Raw genomic sequence first — 18,517 nt, forward strand, 5'->3', positions numbered from 1 at the left:
GAGAGGAGGATGATATATGATCAAGAAGAGTGAAAAGTCTAAGCTTGGGGATGCCCCCGTGGTTCATCCCTGCATATTTCAAGGAGACTCAAGCGTCTAAGCTTGGGGATGCCCAAGGCATCCCCTTCTTCATCAACTTATCAGGTTTCTTCTATTGAAACTATATTTTTATTCGGTCACATCATATGTGCTTTACTTGGAGCGTCTATGTGCTTTTATTTTTGTTTTTGTTTGAATAAGATCGGATCCTAGCAATCCTTGTTTGGGAGAGAGACACGCTCCGCTTTTTCATATGAACACTTGTTCTTCGTTTTACTTTTAATGTTCAATGATAAAAGTTGGAAGCTACATCACTTATGGTTATTTGGTTGGAAACAGAAAATGCCTCATATTGTCTTGAATAATTTGACACTTGGCAATTGTTTTGAGCTCTCAAATAGATCATGATTAAGTTTTTTCATGTAGTTTAAACCTATTAGTGGAGAACTACTGTAGAGCTTGTTGAAATTGGTTTGCATGATTGGTCTCTCTTAAGGTCTAGATATTTTGTGGTAAAAGTGTTTGAGCAACAAGAAAGACAGTGTAGAGTATTATAATGCTTGCAATATGTTCTTATGTAAGTTTTGCTGTACCGGTTCATACTTGTGTTTGCTTCAAATAACCTTGCTAGCCCAAAGCCTTGTACTGAGAGGGAATGCTTCTCGTGCATCCAAAACCTTGAGCCAACCACTATGCCATTTGTGTCCACCATACCTACCTACTACATGGTATTTCTCCGCCATTCCAAAGTAAATTGCTTGAGTGCTACCTTTAAACAATTCAAAATTTATCACCTCTGATTTGTGTCAATGTTTAATAGCTCATGAGGAAGTATGTGGTGTTTATCTTTCAATCTTGTTGGGCAACTTTCACCAATAGACTAGTGGCTTTATCCGCTTATCCAATAACTTTGCAAAAAGAGCTGGCAATTGGATTCCCAGTCCCAAATTAATTAACAAAAATAGACACTCCTCCATGGTATGTGATTGTTGGACGGCACCCGAAGGATTCGGTTAGCCATGGCTTGAGAAAGCAAAGGTGGGGAGGAGTGTCATCATAATAAAACTAAAATAAAAAGGCACTCCTTCGTGGTATGAGATTGTTGGCAGGCACCCGAGGATTCGGTTAGCCATGGTTTGTGAAAGAAATGTTGGAAGGAGTGCCACACAAAAATAAAAATAAAATGGGAGCCGCTCTTTGAAGGTTTGTCTGGCAAGGGGGTATTAATTCAATTTAGAATTAAAGAAAAGGCTTATTTAATAAGTATTAAATAATGAATTTCTAATTAAAATATAAATTTCATTTTATATTTTTATTGGATAGATTTTTCTTTTATAAGAATTTTGATATCTTATTTGCATTTTTCTGAGTTAATATGGATTTTATATAATTTTGCAGAGTTGCAGTAATTTTTGAATTGAAATTTAAAACAGGAAACTACTAAACCTACCTAGACTAAAGTTACCCACGCACACAGACAGGTGGGCCAGTGGTCCACGTCGGTTTTGACCAAGTCAAAATCGAGGACGTGGCCTGGGAGCTCCCTGCCGGCGACCAGTGAAGGATGGCGCTGACGCTGGAGTGCTCCCGCGGTTGCCTGTGTGTGCTAGTTCGAACTGGGACATTATGGCGAGTCGAGTGGTGGTTGCGCCGCCATCTATTGGTCGTCGGAACCTCGCCGTCGATCATGAACAACGGCGGCGGATGGTGGTCGTCGGTGACGGGATGTTACGGCACGAATTAGGGCTCAATAGGATGCTCAGGAGATGTGTAAGCTCACCGTGATGCTTCCTAGATGGTCGCCGGTGTTGATTGGCGATGGAGGCGACCAGGTGGTCATCGTTCCCCTTGCAGTCCGGCGGAAGGAAACGGTCGATTGCGTCGTCCCTCGAGCTCCCCTTGATGCGAAACTATACTAGAGGAACGAGGACGACGAGGCGCTCCTCCAGAGCTCAACGGCGGCCTCGGGGGTGGTCAGAATCACCGGGGCGAGCTGGCTACCGGCGAGCTAGGGTTTCTGCATTGTAACGAGGGAGAAGAAGAAATGGATGCTAGGGTTTTTTCTCCCGTATTTATACGGTCTTCGGTGGTTGTCGATGGACGCGGAGGTCCACATCGGCGGCCGGGACGTGGAGCTCTGTCGGCGTCGAGCTGTCGAGCATGCCCACGCCGAGGAAGATGGAGACGAAGACGATTTCGTCGTCTTCGCTCTTATCTGTGGCGAAGGGGTAAGTGACTGGGCCAGGCCGTGGTTTGGGCCACTAGTGGTCTGCTGCTGGGCTGGGGTAGTGGGCTGCGGTGGCCACGTGAGCCAGGTAAGGTTTTTCTTCCTCCCCTTTATTTTATGTTTTCCTTTTCTATTTTGTTTTCTGGTTTTAATTCACATTTAATTAGTTTCTATTTGGCAGGTATTTTTCTAACTGGAATTTTATTATGACTAACTAAGGTGCATTGTATTACTAAATTATTCTTAAACAATCATTGTATATAGGTGGGCTTTATTGCAAAATAGCAAATAGACATGAATTTATGTTCTTATTTTTATTGCATGTCTTTCTTGTGACTCAATATATTTGAATTATTAGAGTTAATAATATCAACTCATAGTATCTCAGAGGGTGTTATTAAGATTTGTTTTCTATTTGAAGAATTAATCACTTGCATATTATTTTAGGTGAGCACTTATTGATTATGGTTTTATAGGGTTGATGATAACCCAATTTCAAGGTTAGCATTAGTGTTATGGTCTATTAACACTTTGATTTGCCTAGAGTAATTCTACTCTCTTCATGGTTTGACTTTAATTACAATGATATGTGGTTGATCACCATACATATGGTTTCAACTATTAAATGTAGCACAAGGTTTTTCTGGTGTGGAAGATTTGAAGCATAAGTTTTAGTTTGTGAGCAATTCTAGAGTTCTAATGATGTTCACCTAATGGCAATTGGTTTGAATCTTAGTCATGGCCTAGGTTCATATCATGATCACCATAGTGATACATAACTAGGGTTGAGGTTTAATTCTAAGTTGTGAGATGAGATGACACCATATTGCATGTGCTAGGGTTAATCTCCCCTAACTATGATAAGGTGGTTACTTGCTTAATTGCTTCTGTGCTCATTTAATTACTAAGGACTTGAGATTAAGTTTTATCTTCTACCAATTGGCTTCTATTGTTAACCTCAATTTATCATTTAAGTAACTACATTGGTTATAGTTCTTTTTATAGTTAACTTTGGTCATATGGATATAAGGTTTCTCACCATAGAAAGTATAGAGTTTTACTCTAAGGTTTTCTTATGTTCTTTAATTAAGGAATATAGTGGAATATAAATGTGGTAGGATTGTACTTATGATCACCAAGTGGTCACAAGTTAAGGTTGGATTATAAGCTTAGGTTTTCTTACTAGTTACCTCCCTAATATTTCATGTGGTGAATGATATCTAGGTATCCTATTAGAGTTTAACTTATCCTCACATACCTCAAGAGCATGATCATGGTTTAGGCATGATCAACTTGTTCTTGATACCATTTACTCAAGTTCTTAGGGTTTATGGTGTACTCCTAATATTTATTTAGGTTGCTGCGCTAAAGATTTAATTGTCTATCTTAGTTGGATTATTCCACTCCTTATTTCACTAAGTCATGGATATAGTCTTATTTCACTTGGTATTTGGTTATCTCACCACTCCAAGATGAAATGGGTTACAACCCAATACTTTAGTTCAAAGATTGTCCTCTATTCATTAATAGGTAAAGATAGATTTGATATGGATGGGCTCTCTTACTTGGGAAGGACTTCAATGCTAACCTAAGGTTATTCTCCAAAGATAATTATGTGGTCACCAATATCTATGGTTAATATAAATGGGTTCTCTCTCTAGGGATAGTCTGGAATAATATTCTAGGGTTCCTCTTGGAGATGATGTTGTGATCATTTGGTTATTTATATCCAAGGTTTGCCTCAAGGTTTATCATGGCTTCTCTAGACAAAATAGGACTCTCACCTCTCTAGGTTTGATGTATAATAATTTAGAATAGAGAAGGATTCTATTCCTTAGTTGGATCTCCTTGTCTTGTTTCCAAGATTAAAGTAGAATGGATATCATGGGGTTTATGGTAAGTGCATGGATTAGTTTAAGACATGGAGAAGATAAGTGAAGAATAGTTTCTCCAATTATTGTTACTTGATTTCAAAATAGATTGATGTTCTTAGGTTATGGCAAGGAATTCAATGTTATGATCTTTAATCAGATCCAGTAATTGTTCCTTGATTCTTATGTTCTTGTGTTGGTTTTAATTCCATTTGATCTAATCCCTTAGATCAAATCATCTCTACTCAAAACAAGGTTTTAGTAAAGTCACATTGAGGTTTAAAGCGCTTGACTTGATGAGCTACTTCCATTCCACCAAGGTCAAGTGAAACTTCATTCATCGTGACTGTTTTACTTTAAAGCGCGAAAATTCCCCAGATTTTCTATGCATGAATGCAATGCACACATCTGTTTCCTCTATTTTTGTAACCCCATTACCTGGGATATTACAAGGTAGCTCAGAAAATTAAGCCAATTTGCGAGCATGATCCTCAGATATGTACGCAACTTTCATTCAATTTGAGCATTTTCGTTTGAGCAAGTCTGGTGGCCTAATAAAATCCATCTTTACGGATCGTTCGTTTTGACAGATTCTGTCTTTTATTTCGCATTGCCTCTTTTGCTATGTTGGATGAATTTCTTTGATCCACTAATGTCCAAGTAGCTTTATGCAATGTCCGAAGTGTTAAGAATGATTGTGTCACCTCCGAACATGTGAATTTTTATTATGCACTAACCCTCTAATGAGTTGTTTTGAGTTTGGTGTGGAGGAAGTTTTCAAGGATCAAGAGAGGAGTATGATGCAATATGATCAAGGAGAGTGAAAGCTCTAAGCTTGGGGATGCCCCGGTGGTTCACCCCTGCATATTCTAAGAAGACTCAAGCGTCTAAGCTTGGGGATGCCCAAGGCATCCCCTTCTTCATCGACAACATTATCAGGTTCCTCCCCTGAAACTATATTTTTATTCCGTCACATCTTATGTACTTTGCTTGGAGCGTCGGTTTGTTTTTTTTGTTTTGTTTGAATAAAATGGATCCTAGCATTCACTTTGTGGGAGAGAGACACGCTCCGCTGTAGCATATGGACAAATATGTCCTTAGGCTCTACTCATAGTATTCATGGCGAAGTTTCTTCTTCGTTAAATTGTTATATGGTTGGAATTGGAAAATGATACATGTAGTAAAATGCTAAAATGTCTTGGATAATTTGATACTTGGCAATTGTTGTGCTCATGTTTACGCTCTTGCATCATATACTTTGCACCCATTAATGAAGAAATACTTAGAGCTTGCTAATTTGGTTTGCATATTTGGTTTCTCTAGAGTCTAGATAACATCTAGTATTGAGTTTTGAACAACAAGGAAGACGGTATGGAGTCTTATAATGTTTACCATATGTCTTTTATGTGATTTTTGCTGTACCGTTCACCCTTGTGTTTGTTTCAAATAACCTTGCTAGCCTAAACCTTGTATCGAGAGGGAATACTTCTCATGCATCCAAATACTTGAGCCAACTACTATGCCATTTGTGTCCACCATATCTACCTACTACATGGTATTTATCTGCCATTCCAAAGTAAATTGCTTGAGTGCTACCTTTAAAATTCCATCATTCACCTTTGCAATATATAGCTCATGGGACAAATAGCTTAAAAACTATTGTGGTATTGAATATGTACTTATGCACTTTATCTCTTATTAAGTTGCTTGTTGTGCGATAACCATGCTTCTGGGGACGCCATCAACTATTCTTTGTTGGATATCATGTGAGTTGCTATGCATGTCCGTCTTGTCTGAAGCAAGAGAGATCTACCACCTTTATGGTTGGAGCATGCATGTTGTTAGAGAAGAACTTTGGGCCGCTAACTAAAGCCATGATTCATGGTGGAAGTTTCAGTTTGGACATATATCCTCAATCTCATATGAGAATAATAATTGTTGCCACATGCTTATGCATTAAAGAGGAGTCCATTATCTGTTGTCCATGTTGTCCCGGTATGGATGTCTAAGTTGAGAATAATCAAAAGCGAGAAATCCAAAATGCGAGCTTTCTCCTTAGACCTTTGTACGAGGCGGCATGGAGGTACCCCATTGTGACACTTGGTCAAAACATGTGCATTGCAAAGATCCGGTAGTCCAAGTTAATTAGGACAAGGTGCGGGCACTATTAATATACTATGCATGAGACTTGCAACTTGTAAGATATAATGTACATAACTCATATGCTTTATTACTACCGTTGACAAAATTGTTTCATGTTTTCAAAATAAAAGCTCTAGCACAAATATAGCAATCGATGCTTTCCTCTTTGAAGGACCATTCTCTTTACTTTTATGTTGAGTCAGTTCACCTATCTCTCTCCACCTCAAGGATCAAACACTTGTGTGAACTGTGCATTGATTCTTACATACTTGCATATTGTACTTGTTATATTACTCTATGTTGACAATTATCCATGAGATATACATGTTACAAGTTGAAAGCAACCGCTGAAACTTAATCTTCCTTTGTGTTGCTTCAATACCTTTACTTTGATTTATTGCTTTATGAGTTAACTCTTATGCAAGACTTATTAATACTTGTCTTGAAGTACTATTCATGAAAAGTCTTTGCTTTATGATTCACTTGTTTACTCATGTCATTACCATTGTTTTAATCGCTGCATTCACTACATATGTTTACAAATAGTATGATCAAGGTTATGATGGCATATCACTTCGAAATTATCTTTGTTATCGTTTTACCTGCTCGGGACGAGCGGAACTAAGCTTGGGGATGCGATACGTCTCCGACGTATCGATAATTTCTTATGTTCTATGCCATATTATTGATGATACCTACATGTTTTATGCACACTTTATGTCATATTCGTGCATTTTCCGGAACTAACCTATTAACAAGATGCCGAAGTGCCGGTTCCTGTTTTCTGCTGTTTTTGGTTTCGAAATCCTAGTAACAAAATATTCTCGGAATTGGACGAAACAAAGACCCAGGGGCCTATTTTTCCACGGAGCTTCCAGAAGACCGAAGAACATACGAAGTGGGGCCACGAGGTGGCGACACCACAAGGCGGCGCGGCCAGGGGGCCCGCGCTGCCCTATGGTGTGGCCCCCTCGTCTGGCCCCCGACTCGCCCTTCCGCCTACTTAAAGCCTCCGTCGCGAAAACCCCGAGGCGAAAAACCACGATACGGAAAACCTTATCGAGACGCCGCCGCCGCCGATCCCATCTCGGGGGATTCCGGAGATCTCCTCCGGCACCCTGCCGGAGAGGGGATTCATCTCCCGGAGGACTCTACACCGCCATGGTCGCCTCCGGAGTGATGAGTGAGTAGTTCACCCCTGGACTATGGGTCCATAGCAGTAGCTAGATGGTTGTCTTCTCCTCATTGTGCTTCATTGTCGGATCTTGTGAGCTGCCTAACATGATCAAGATCATCTATCCGTAATTCCGTATGTTGTGTTTGTCGGGATCCGATGGATAGAGAATACCATGTCATGTTAATTATCAAGTTATTACATATGTGTTGTTTATGATCTTGCATGCTCTCCGTTACTAGTAGAGGCTCGGCCAAGTTTTTACTTTTAACTCCAAGAGGGAGTATTTATGCTCGATAGTGGGTTCATGCCTGCATTGACACCGGGACAGTGACAAAAAGTTCTAAGGTTGTGTTGTGCTTGTTGCCACTAGGGATAAAACATTGGCGCTATGTCCGAGGATGTAGTTGTTGATTACATTACGCACCATACTTAATGCAATTGTCTGTTGCTTTGCAACTTAATACTGGAGGGGGTTCGGATGATAACCGGAAGGTGGACTTTTTAGGCATAGATGCAGTTGGATGGCGGTCTATGTACTTTGTCGTAATGCCCAATTAAATCTCACTATACTTATCATGTCATGTATGTACATTGTTATGCCCTCTCTATTTGTCAATTGCCCGACTGTAATTTGTTCACCCAACATGCTTTTATCTTATGGGAGAGACACCTCTAGTGAACTGTGGACCCCGGTCCATTCTTTAATACTGAAATACAAATCTGCTGCAATACTTGTTTTACTATTTTCTCTCGCAAACAATCATCTTCCACACAATACGGTTAATCCTTTGTTACAACAAGCCGGTGAGATTGACAACCTCACTCGTTTCGTTGGGGCAAAGTACTTTGGTTATGTTGTGCGGGTTCCACGTTGGCGCCGGAATCTCCGGTGTTGCGCCGCACTACATCCCGCCGCCATCAACCTTCAACGTGCTTCTTGGCTCCTCCTGGTTCGATAAACCTTGGTTTCTTTCTGAGGGAAAACTTGCTGCTGTGCGCATCATACCTTACTCTTGGGGTTGCCCAACGAACGTGTGAAATACACGCCATCAGGCAGTTTCATCACCAACCATATTATCTTTGAATTTCGTAACAATTTACATCATTCATTATCCCTGCCGTTGTTAAATATCTCCCTTGATGAAAGGTTTTGTTTTAGTAAATTTCATGTTTTTTATGTTCAGTCTTGCATTATTTTTCCCTTGTCATATTGTGACGGAGATAAATTTCGAAAGAATAAATTATTTAGGTATGTGTTCCATGTGTATGCCTCATTAGTTCCCCATTTCAATTACCCGAGTTGGTTTATCTATATTTAATTTTATCGATATATTTTTCATATTCTTATTATTACATTTCATACAAGGACGAGTGCAGCAAAGTGTGTCATCATGGTCTAGCAAATTCAACTCTAATAGGAACGCCACATTTTCAAGAAATTCAACACTTTGGCAGGAGTACAACAACTTAAACCATCGAGTTATCATGCATGATTTGTTCTTTGAGTTCACCTCTCAGAAGGCCAGTATAAGAATGTTCCAAGGAAGGCAAGAGATTAATTTTTATTGTTCTTATGCAAATCGGTTTTTCCTGTAAATATTGCTGGTTCCAAAAGTTTCTCGACAATTCTACGTTATCTTTGGTATGGATACTGTCAATAATCCGACTATCATATAAGAGGCTCATGGGATTTGTCTTGAGCAATGAATGGTTTTCTTCTTCAGTGTGAAATTGTACCAAATGAAAGAGGCTTCAAAAATATTTTAGGACATTCCAAAGTATCCTCTTGATTGAATCTTATCTCAAGGTTGTATGTCTTGTTATAGAGGTAGTCCTCCCTCCATTGTCAAGCAAGTTACTGTAAAATTTGTACACTGTTTCTTGAATCAACATGGATGCAACCTGTATGATAAGGTTACTGGTAGAAAATTTGGCTTACCACTTGCATTTATTTGAGCTGTTACTTCCCTAAATTCTTACATGGAGGTGGTTGTTCTCATACATGCGAACTCTTGACCTACGACTCACATGGAGATAATTGATGAACGTTTGTCTAAGAGAAGTCATTTTGTGTTAAGTACAAAAGGTTCTTTTCAATTCGTACTGCTGTGTTCATGTTAGTACTAATTTTTCGATGTGTTCTTGCATTTCTTTTATTGTTTTCTCTTTCAGGGTTTGGGTGGTTCTGTTTACTTTCTATCATTGGCACTCTTTAATACTGTCAGGTGCAGAAATATTCCACAAAGTCTATCAGGAACCAGTTTGTCACTTGGTTACTATATATAAGGTTTATTAGAAGCTCACTTGCTGCACCCGTGTGTTATTAAAGACAATTTTTTATATATAGTTTTAATCTACATATCCATATAAATGCTGTTGGTTCAATCTGTGCAGATAATTCCTTTTATTTGGAAGCTTGCAAATAATGATCTACCCTAGATACCTATTTGTTGAATTGCCGGTTCAATTATTTTTTCACTCAAATTTGCATCTCAAATCAAAGAGTTGGGCGGATAAGGACCTTTTATTCTACTCATGTGCTCTCACACATCAATGAAGCAGCTATTCCAAGCCCGTCCACAATTTTTAGCTCATTTTACCCATTATAATTCCAGTTGGCCAGAGTTAACCAAAATTTATTGGCTGATCCTTTTAGCTCTGATGTTATGCTCCTTATGTGCATAAGAAGTAGACTTAAGGTACACATAAGTTTTCTATTTTTTATGTTAAGGCATCAAGTTAATTCCTAGCTATGTATTTAGTGTGTTTAAAACTGAAACTCTTCCTACTTATGCGGAAGTATGCTATGTTGAGAATTAGAGGCTTGTTTTGGGGATCAATTGAATCTGAACTGTATATATTTGTTTTAAAAATATAGAACTCTTAGCTTAGCGATCTAGACAATCTTGTACCATCATCACAAACATCTATATTTTGTAACTTTATATGACGATAATTGTTATCATTATATCAGAAGTAGGACGGGCGCAGCAACGCGCGCTTTAATGGTCTAGTACATATATAGTTGGCGTCGATTAAACATGATCGAAGGTAGTACATTCATATCCCAAGTATTCCCAACCCATTGTGTTGTGACCCTGCGATTACATCTTCTCACGACACAAGCAACACCCAAACTATCACGTGCGCGCATCTTTCGCAACTTACACAAACTAGCAACCATGGGTTACGCTGCTGCTCGAGAGCGAAAGGGAATATACTCCCCGCTTCTGTGGACGGGCTGATAGCATTGTTCCTTTCCTCCTCAGTGCACGCCATGATGCTCAGCCTGCACATTGGGTAAAACAATCAAAGATCGAAGCTGACTAGCTAGGGAGCACCGGTTTAGTTAAAGATCGAAGCTGTTACCCTGAGGACGTGCACTGCGTGGCCGGCGTCGTGGCCATGGCCGTGGTGCAGCTTCACCCCGTGCTTCCTGATCTGCTCCCTGACGAACTTATCGTAGATGAAGGAGGCGCCCCTGAACTGCGGCAGCACCAGCCACGCCACGAAGAGCAGTTTCACCTCGTACCATAATGGTATCCTGCAACAAGAAGACACGATTATGTTCTGCATCAGTTGGTGAATACTGAGTAGCATGCATCGATCGGGGCAAGATCTTCAGGAAGATCATAATCATAGAGTGTGTATGGACCAATTTCGAGAACCGAACAGATTACAGGTAGTAGTCTGAATTACCAGTAAAGAACTCGCTCGGCTGCCATCTCAAATAGGGCAAGGAAGGAGTAGATGATCCAATAGGCTAGCCATTGCCCGTCGTCCAGTTTGGACGTGCTCTCCATCGCACAGATCGAAGCGTACCTGGTCCCAAAAAACCAACATGTTACACGTACAACCCAGTATACAGCTGATCAAAATTTCAGTAGAGAGCATAAGCTGGCAAGGCACAACAATCGAACGATAAACTGATCGGGCAAATCAGCAAGCTACTTACAGCGGGTATATCAGGGTCAGGCTCGGCCTGCACACGCAAGAGAAAGCACTCAGTCACCTGATCAAATTACAGAGACAACTTATCCAAAAGGAAGAAGGATTCATCATGGCACTTACCCGGCGAGGGCGTGGAGGTGGGTGATGAGAGCCCATGTCTTACCCATCTCCGCCGGCGGCTAAGCTTGGGATCGATCTCACGATCTTGATGGAAGTAAACACACGGCTCTAATCGAACTTTTGATTGTTGGGATTCGATGTGCAGAAGGAGGGCGAAGAGCCAGGTTTTATTATGCCATCACGGTAATGGCGAGGCCCTCCTACTCGTAGGGATCTGGTGCTTTGCTTGGACATGGCGTCCAAGGCTGGCTGGGTCGGACCCTGGCCCGACCAGAGATCGACTGGGCTCGAATCGCATCGCGTGGGCGAGGCACCTTGTCTAGCTGTTTCCTTCTCTTCTCGGGCCAAGGAGCACGTTAGCGTTGCACACGTGACGCGCCTTTTATTCAGGAGGGGATAAGCCGGCGATCTATTACTGTACTTTTTTCGAAACACCACGTACACTTACCCTTATAAATGCACACACGCTCACCCTATCTCTTCGAGCATCTTGGAAAGATCGAGTCCATGAAACTGATGATCTATCGGGTCTTGACATAGACGAAGTGATCATAGGTATCTCGCTATCGACGGAAAAATAAAAGAATATTTCGTCTTTATGAAACACCAAAGTATCAAAACAGAGGGTTTAAATTTCAGTGGGCTTGGGGTACCACTGACTCCTAGCCATCCAACACAGGTTGGTTCTCGGCGTTCTATTACCTTCGCTTCTTCCTTTTTTTTTCATATAGAATACATCATGGCATATCACATTTCATACGAGAAAAAGGCTAAGACAGCTTCTACAGCCTCTTAATCGTAAACTACAAACGGGGCCGCCGCCCGATAACATATTGTTTGATAGCCTCTAAGGACATGTACAAAGGGGGGGGGGGTAGGCCCGGGCGCCAGGATTAATTCCCTGCCCGATCGGCAGTTCCGTTTAATATTCCTAGCATCCCTATGGCATCGATGCAAAGAAAGGCAGCGAGGCTTGCCATTTGTTTACTCTCTGGAACATATAGCGCCGATGGAAACGGGCAGAGCAGTCTAGCATACTAGCGTCTACCGATGGAAGCCTGTGCGCTTACCAGATGATTTAATTTTGTGAGATTAATTTTTTCACTCTAAGCACCCATATTAGCGCCAAGCATTGTATATGCCCTAAATAGACCAATTCACATCTCGAGTACATGCAAATATCTCAGGTTTAAGAAAAAAATCGCTGGTGTCGCTTTCCACTTGCGGACGTCGCCGCAGTTCTCCGCACTGTGTGAGAGTTCCAAGTGAAAACCCATGTCCACTTAAGACTAGGCGACAACCACAGTTTTCACCGTTACCCTCCTTGGGGTGTTGCCGTAGAGCTTTGGTGCCATAGGTCGTGGCGTTGTCTTGAGGTCTTCATATGTGCTCATGCTAGGCAAAGTAGTCGTGTTTTTTTATCTCCCTTTTTGCATGTTTTTTCTATGATATCCGTTGTCTTGATAGCATCGGATCTTCTTTTCAATAGATTTTTTCGCTACCTTTGTATCGCTCGGCGGTGTGCCGTGGTTGGTGCTTTAATATTTATAAAAGCAGAGATGAATCCTAATACGGAACCTTGTAAGCGGTGAAGCAAAAAAATATATAGTTACCGAATTGCAGCGATGCAACTTGATTTTTCTGACCGGAATTGCCTTGAAAACCTTGTAAGTGTTAGAGAAAAAGGTTATTTACTAAGGCCAAACTTTGACTTTTTCTAACCAGAAAAAAATAACCTTGAAAACCTTTCTTGAGATTGCAAAATTGCAGCGCTGCAACTTGATTTTTTTGACCCAGATTGCCTTGAAAATATTGTAAGCGTGAGAGAAAAAATAGTTACTAAGACCAAACTTTGACCTTTTCTAACCAGAACAATATAGCCTTGAAAAAAAAAGCAAACCACACGTGTCGTGTGGTCTTCCAATCCCAGCAGACAGACCTAGATAATCAATACTTTCAGTAATTAATAGCTTACCGGGCCTGCCGCCCGGTGCTAACCTCCCTGCCAGGCTAGCTTAAAAGCAGGTCTCGGCTGGCTTGAGGGAGCGATGTGGTACTAAAACGTAAAGCAAAACCGAGATTCGCAACCGTGGGTGCCCGTGCGCGTGCGGCCGCGGTATCTTTTTGGGCTGCAGTATTTCTGGCCCAGTTTCATCCGTATGTAGCACCCAAATTTCAGCCCAGCCCGTCATGGACGAGCGTCGAGGATCTGTCTGGGCTGCATGGCACGAGAAGAGATGCTGGCGTGTCAATGCGCTCCCCGAGATCGGGGGATGCTGTAGGAAAAACCTATACACCGACCAGGTCGGTGCCTACCGGCCACCGCACACCCCCTGGTCGGGTATGGGCCAGGTTCATTTGGGTCTGTTTAGCCTGTGCAGTTCGTTTTTGCTTTTTTTTCTGGTTTTTTTTTTCTGTTTTCTTTTCTTTTTTCTTTTTTTCTGTTTAAGGTTTTGTTTATATTTTTTAGTTTCGAAAATTTTAATTTTTAAAAATTGTTAAAATTGAAAAAAAAACTAAAAAAATGTTCAAATTTGAAAACCGTTCAAATATAAAAACCGTTCAAATTTGAAAACCGTTCAAATTTAAAAACCGTTCAAATATGAAATTCGTTTTAAATTCAAATTTTTTTTAAAATTTTAAAATGTTCAAATTTAAAAAATGTTCAAATGTAAAATTTGTTCAAATTTAAAATTTGTTCACATCGAAAATTGTTCAAATCCAAAAATTGTTCATATAAAAAAATAAAAAATTAGAAAATAATGCTTTCAATTTTTTGAAGATATAAAAATTTGAAATTTTTTGTTTTTCCTAAAAAAATTCACGTTGGCAATTTAAATTTTTTAAAAAGAAAAGAAATGAAATAGCAGAAAAGGAGAAAAACAGAAAAAAAAAAACGAAAACAAATGTCACTGGGCCGGCCCAACAGGGACCCTGGGGGTGCGGTGCCTGGTCCGCACCGACCAGGGTGGTGTATAGCACCTCCCGATGCTGTATGCCGACCTGATCGGCATGGATCAGGCGTAGCACATCTCCAGGCGGGTGGTTTGGATCGGCTCAACATTTCGTTTCACTTTTTTTTCTGCTTTTCTTTTTAGTACTTTTTTGAAAGCTAAAATGTTTTAAATCCGAAGTTTCAAAACTTGAAGAACATTATTTTCAAAAAATTAATATCTTTCATATATGAATAATTTTTTATTTGAACAATTTGAACAATTTTTATATTATATATAATGTTTTGAATTTCAAAAATTTCATACTTGAACAATTTTCGAGTTTGAACAATTTTTGTATTGGAACAACAGTTTTTAAAAAGTATATTTTTAATCTGAACATTTTTCAAAAATATCTCTTTTTAAAATTTGATTTTAATAATTTATTTCTAAAAAAATATATGTACAAATTTTAAGATGGGCATTTTTTATTTGAACAAATTTTAAGGTAAATTTTTTTAATTTGAACAAGCTTTAACATAAACATTTTTTTAATTTGAACAAATTTTAAATTGAAATTTTCTAAGCTTGAACATTTTACAAATTTGAACATTTTTAGATTTGAATATTTTTAATATTTAATCATTTTTAAATTTTTTGATTTTCAAATCTGAAAATAAAAGTAACAAGAAACAAACAGAAAAAATAAGAAAATAAAAAAGAAAACAAAAATAGGAAAAAAGAAACAAAAAAGGAGAAACAAAAAAAAGAAAAAACGAGGAAGCCCGCACCTAACTGGGCCGGCCCGTACCACGCGCGGTACGCACCGACCTGGTCGGTGTATAGGGTTTGCCCCTGAGATCATGGCGATTCCTATACACCGATCAGGTCGGTGATTAGCCGCACACACCCCGCGTGTATGGGTCGGCTTTGTTGGCCGAGTTGGCAGTTTAATTCTATTTTTTGTTTTTTGTTTTTTGTTTTTCTTTATTTTCTTTTTTCCTTTTTTCCTTTGTCTATTTATTTTTTTCTTTTATTTCTTTATTTTTAAGATTCGAATAATATACTCCCTCGGCCCATATTACTTGATGCTAAAATAGATGTACCTACAAATAAAATATGTCGAGATACATCTATATCAGTGTCAACTAATATGAATCAGAGGGATTATTAAAATTGTTGAGATTTTGTAAGATGTTCATATTCGAATTTTTTTCGTATTCAAACAATATTTGAAGTTTTTTAAAATGTTTAATTTTGTAAAAGTTCAAATCTCAATAAAATGTTCAATCTCAAAAAATGTTTAAATTTAAAAAAAATTAAATGTCAAAAATGTTGAACCTCAAAAACTATTCAAGATCGAAACTTATTCAAATTTTGAAAAAAAAACTTAGATTAAAAATACTCAAAAATTTCAAAAAAAATGTTAATTCAAATATAATCAAAAATTCAAAATTTCAATTTTTTAAAAAAATAGAAAATTCTGGTTAGAAAAAAAATTGTTCAGAAAACGCAATAAGAAAACAGAAAACAATAACAAAAAAAGAATGGAAAAACCAAAAGTGAAAAAAACATTACTGGGCCAGCCCAAAGACTGGGGAGGGCCGACCATGTCAGTGTATATCACCCTCCTGTATTCATGTATGATGCGTCTCACCTACGTGCGGATTTTACTATGCCAAAAACTGTGTGATTGTCCGACCAAGCGATTAGATGGCGGGTTGGAAAAAAAAAGCGACTACATGGTGATGCATACATCCAGGTTCATCTGGGAAACACCGATCTTGTGGATGGAGATGAAACAGCCGGCAGCCTGTAGGTACGAAGAGTACTCAGGCCTAGATACATTTCTAGCCTAGTCGACCTAGCGTCCCTCCAACGTACACGTACTAATATGAACCTGCAAGCTTCTTTGGATTTTCGTGTCCCTATTTCCCGTGTGCGTTGGTGTAAAACACAGAAATTGGGGAACACTCGACATCCTATTAGAGTTGATGTTGGTTTATATTTATATTGTACACATTTGTACAAATACAGAGGGCAACTTGATCAAGTAGCATTATTTTTTTTCTTCGAGAATACATCCTGGATAGTGTCTCAATCATATAGAAGAAAGGTTAAGATAGCCAAAACAACGCCAAGAAGAATACAACTCCGCCCGCACCACGATACAACGCTAAGAAGAATACAACTTTGCACGCACCTCGATAGAACGTCAAGAAGGCTACCACTCCACACCAACACCACAATACATTGTTGAGCGGCAAACAACACAACCTCTACAAACTCAATGATAAATAACCCGTTTTGCCCAACATCTAGCCAACTCCGACAACACAACACATCGCCCCCCAGACTCCAAATGTGTTGCATCGACCTCCCTCAAGATGGCCAAGCCGAACGTATTTAAGAATATAACGACACCGTGACATCGCCGCCTAGTCCGGTGAACCGAAAGACTAGTAGTGTCTTCATCATATATTCAAACATGAAGAATAACTTAGACGGCTCATAATTCAAATCACCACCAATTATATGTATATTGGATCAGGCCAAACTAACAACCGCTAGGCGGTTTGAATTACATCCACCTCAAGAGTATATATAGGTGGTTCGCCCTTAAAATGGCTGAAGAGCAAAAAAATTAAGAGACATTGGAAAGTATCAACCGGCTCCAATATTATTAGAGGCGATTCTTACTAAAAATCCATTGGGGGCAAAAAACTTTGGAAGGCTAAAATGGTCTAGCAACGGTCCAAAATTGCGACCGTCTGAGGTTGTTTGGAGAGACATTTTCTTTGTCTTATATCCCATGAACACCCTAAGAAACGCTTCCAAGGAGAGAACGACACCGCCCTTCCAGCATAACCTTCTGGATGGTGGAGTTTGAGCCTGCCACAATGTCACGGGAGCCTCAGATGCTGCCAACACCACCACAATGCTCAGCAGTAGCAACACCTAGACGCAGACCATGCAACTATAGGCGCATCCTTGGCCCCACACCACTCCAATGTAAACGTACTTCTCATTACAAGGAAGGAACTACGGGAATCATACCCTTGTGTCTCCGCGTGCTCCACCTCGGTTACTTCTATCCTTTACCGCAATTTACTACTTGTATCTTGTATTGTATTTTGCTTACTTGTATCTTATCATATAGGTAAATTCACATAATTGCATATCTAGATAATTTACATTTATGTCAAGCCTAAATTGAAAAAGAATTAAAATTTGATAATACACCTATTCACCCCCCCTAGGTGGCATACGATCCTTTCACCCTCCCCACAACAGTTGCGATCAAAACTAAAATGGATAGCACCGCGGGAGCAGGGGTCGACCTAAAAATTGAGAAAGATATAATTTTGTGTTGGGACTCTACCCAAACACACAAAAAAAGATAAATTTTACGTCCATTGCGTCAAACCCGGACGATGCCCTAAGAGCTTAGGGCCTAATTGGTTTCACACAATGGATTTTTTGTATGCGTGGAAATAAAAACGGGCTGCTTGGAGGCCCACATTGAAAAGATTCCTTGCATAAAATGATTCTCTAAGCAGCTAAAATACAGGAAAAGGTTGGCCCAAAAAGAACGCTCGATTCAAGCATTTTTCCATGGCCAAGCTCCGGCGAGAGAAAATGGGGTCCTTCTTGGCTCGAGTCATATGTAACCTTCTCACTAATTTGTATCATTTTAATCCTCCCTGATCTACGAAACGGTGAGTCGGTTTGAAATATGTTGAACACGAAAAAGATGCGTATTGATGTTACGAATCAATTTCCATGAACGGTTCTTGGTTTAGTGGAGTGTATGAATGGCCATTTCGTGTCCCGTTTGAAGATTTTTTGGCTGAATTTAGTTAGATTTTTTGCAACCATTCACGCGTTTCAAAATTCCTTCGAGGAGTAGCTTCATCTGCGTACAACTTTTGTGTTCATAGTTATCTATTTTAATATTTGTATACGAGTACATCGACGTCTTTCTAGTATATTGTACATAGTTATAGGTCTACTTGTTTACGAATGTCGAAACCGAAAACTTTGAACGCGTAATTAG

The 18,517-nt window shown here is 39.6% G+C and overlaps 1 protein-coding gene across 1 annotated transcript; it reads right to left on the minus strand.

Moving 5' to 3' along the window:
- Window positions 1-10,476: 10,476 nt before the first annotated feature.
- Window positions 10,477-11,648, minus strand: LOC124657744 (protein HVA22-like). The gene is made up of 5 exons (XM_047196260.1): window positions 11,528-11,648; window positions 11,412-11,438; window positions 11,156-11,278; window positions 10,826-11,000; window positions 10,477-10,745 (listed from the first exon to the last, which is right to left on the minus strand). Exons 1-5 carry the CDS (start codon window positions 11,572-11,574, stop codon window positions 10,722-10,724), a joined length of 396 nt encoding a protein of 131 aa, XP_047052216.1. The 5' UTR covers window positions 11,575-11,648; the 3' UTR covers window positions 10,477-10,721.
- Window positions 11,649-18,517: the final 6,869 nt, after the last annotated feature.

This window comes from Lolium rigidum, chromosome 5, assembly GCF_022539505.1.
Source record: "Lolium rigidum isolate FL_2022 chromosome 5, APGP_CSIRO_Lrig_0.1, whole genome shotgun sequence".
NCBI classification, from domain to species: Eukaryota; Viridiplantae; Streptophyta; class Magnoliopsida; order Poales; family Poaceae; genus Lolium; species Lolium rigidum.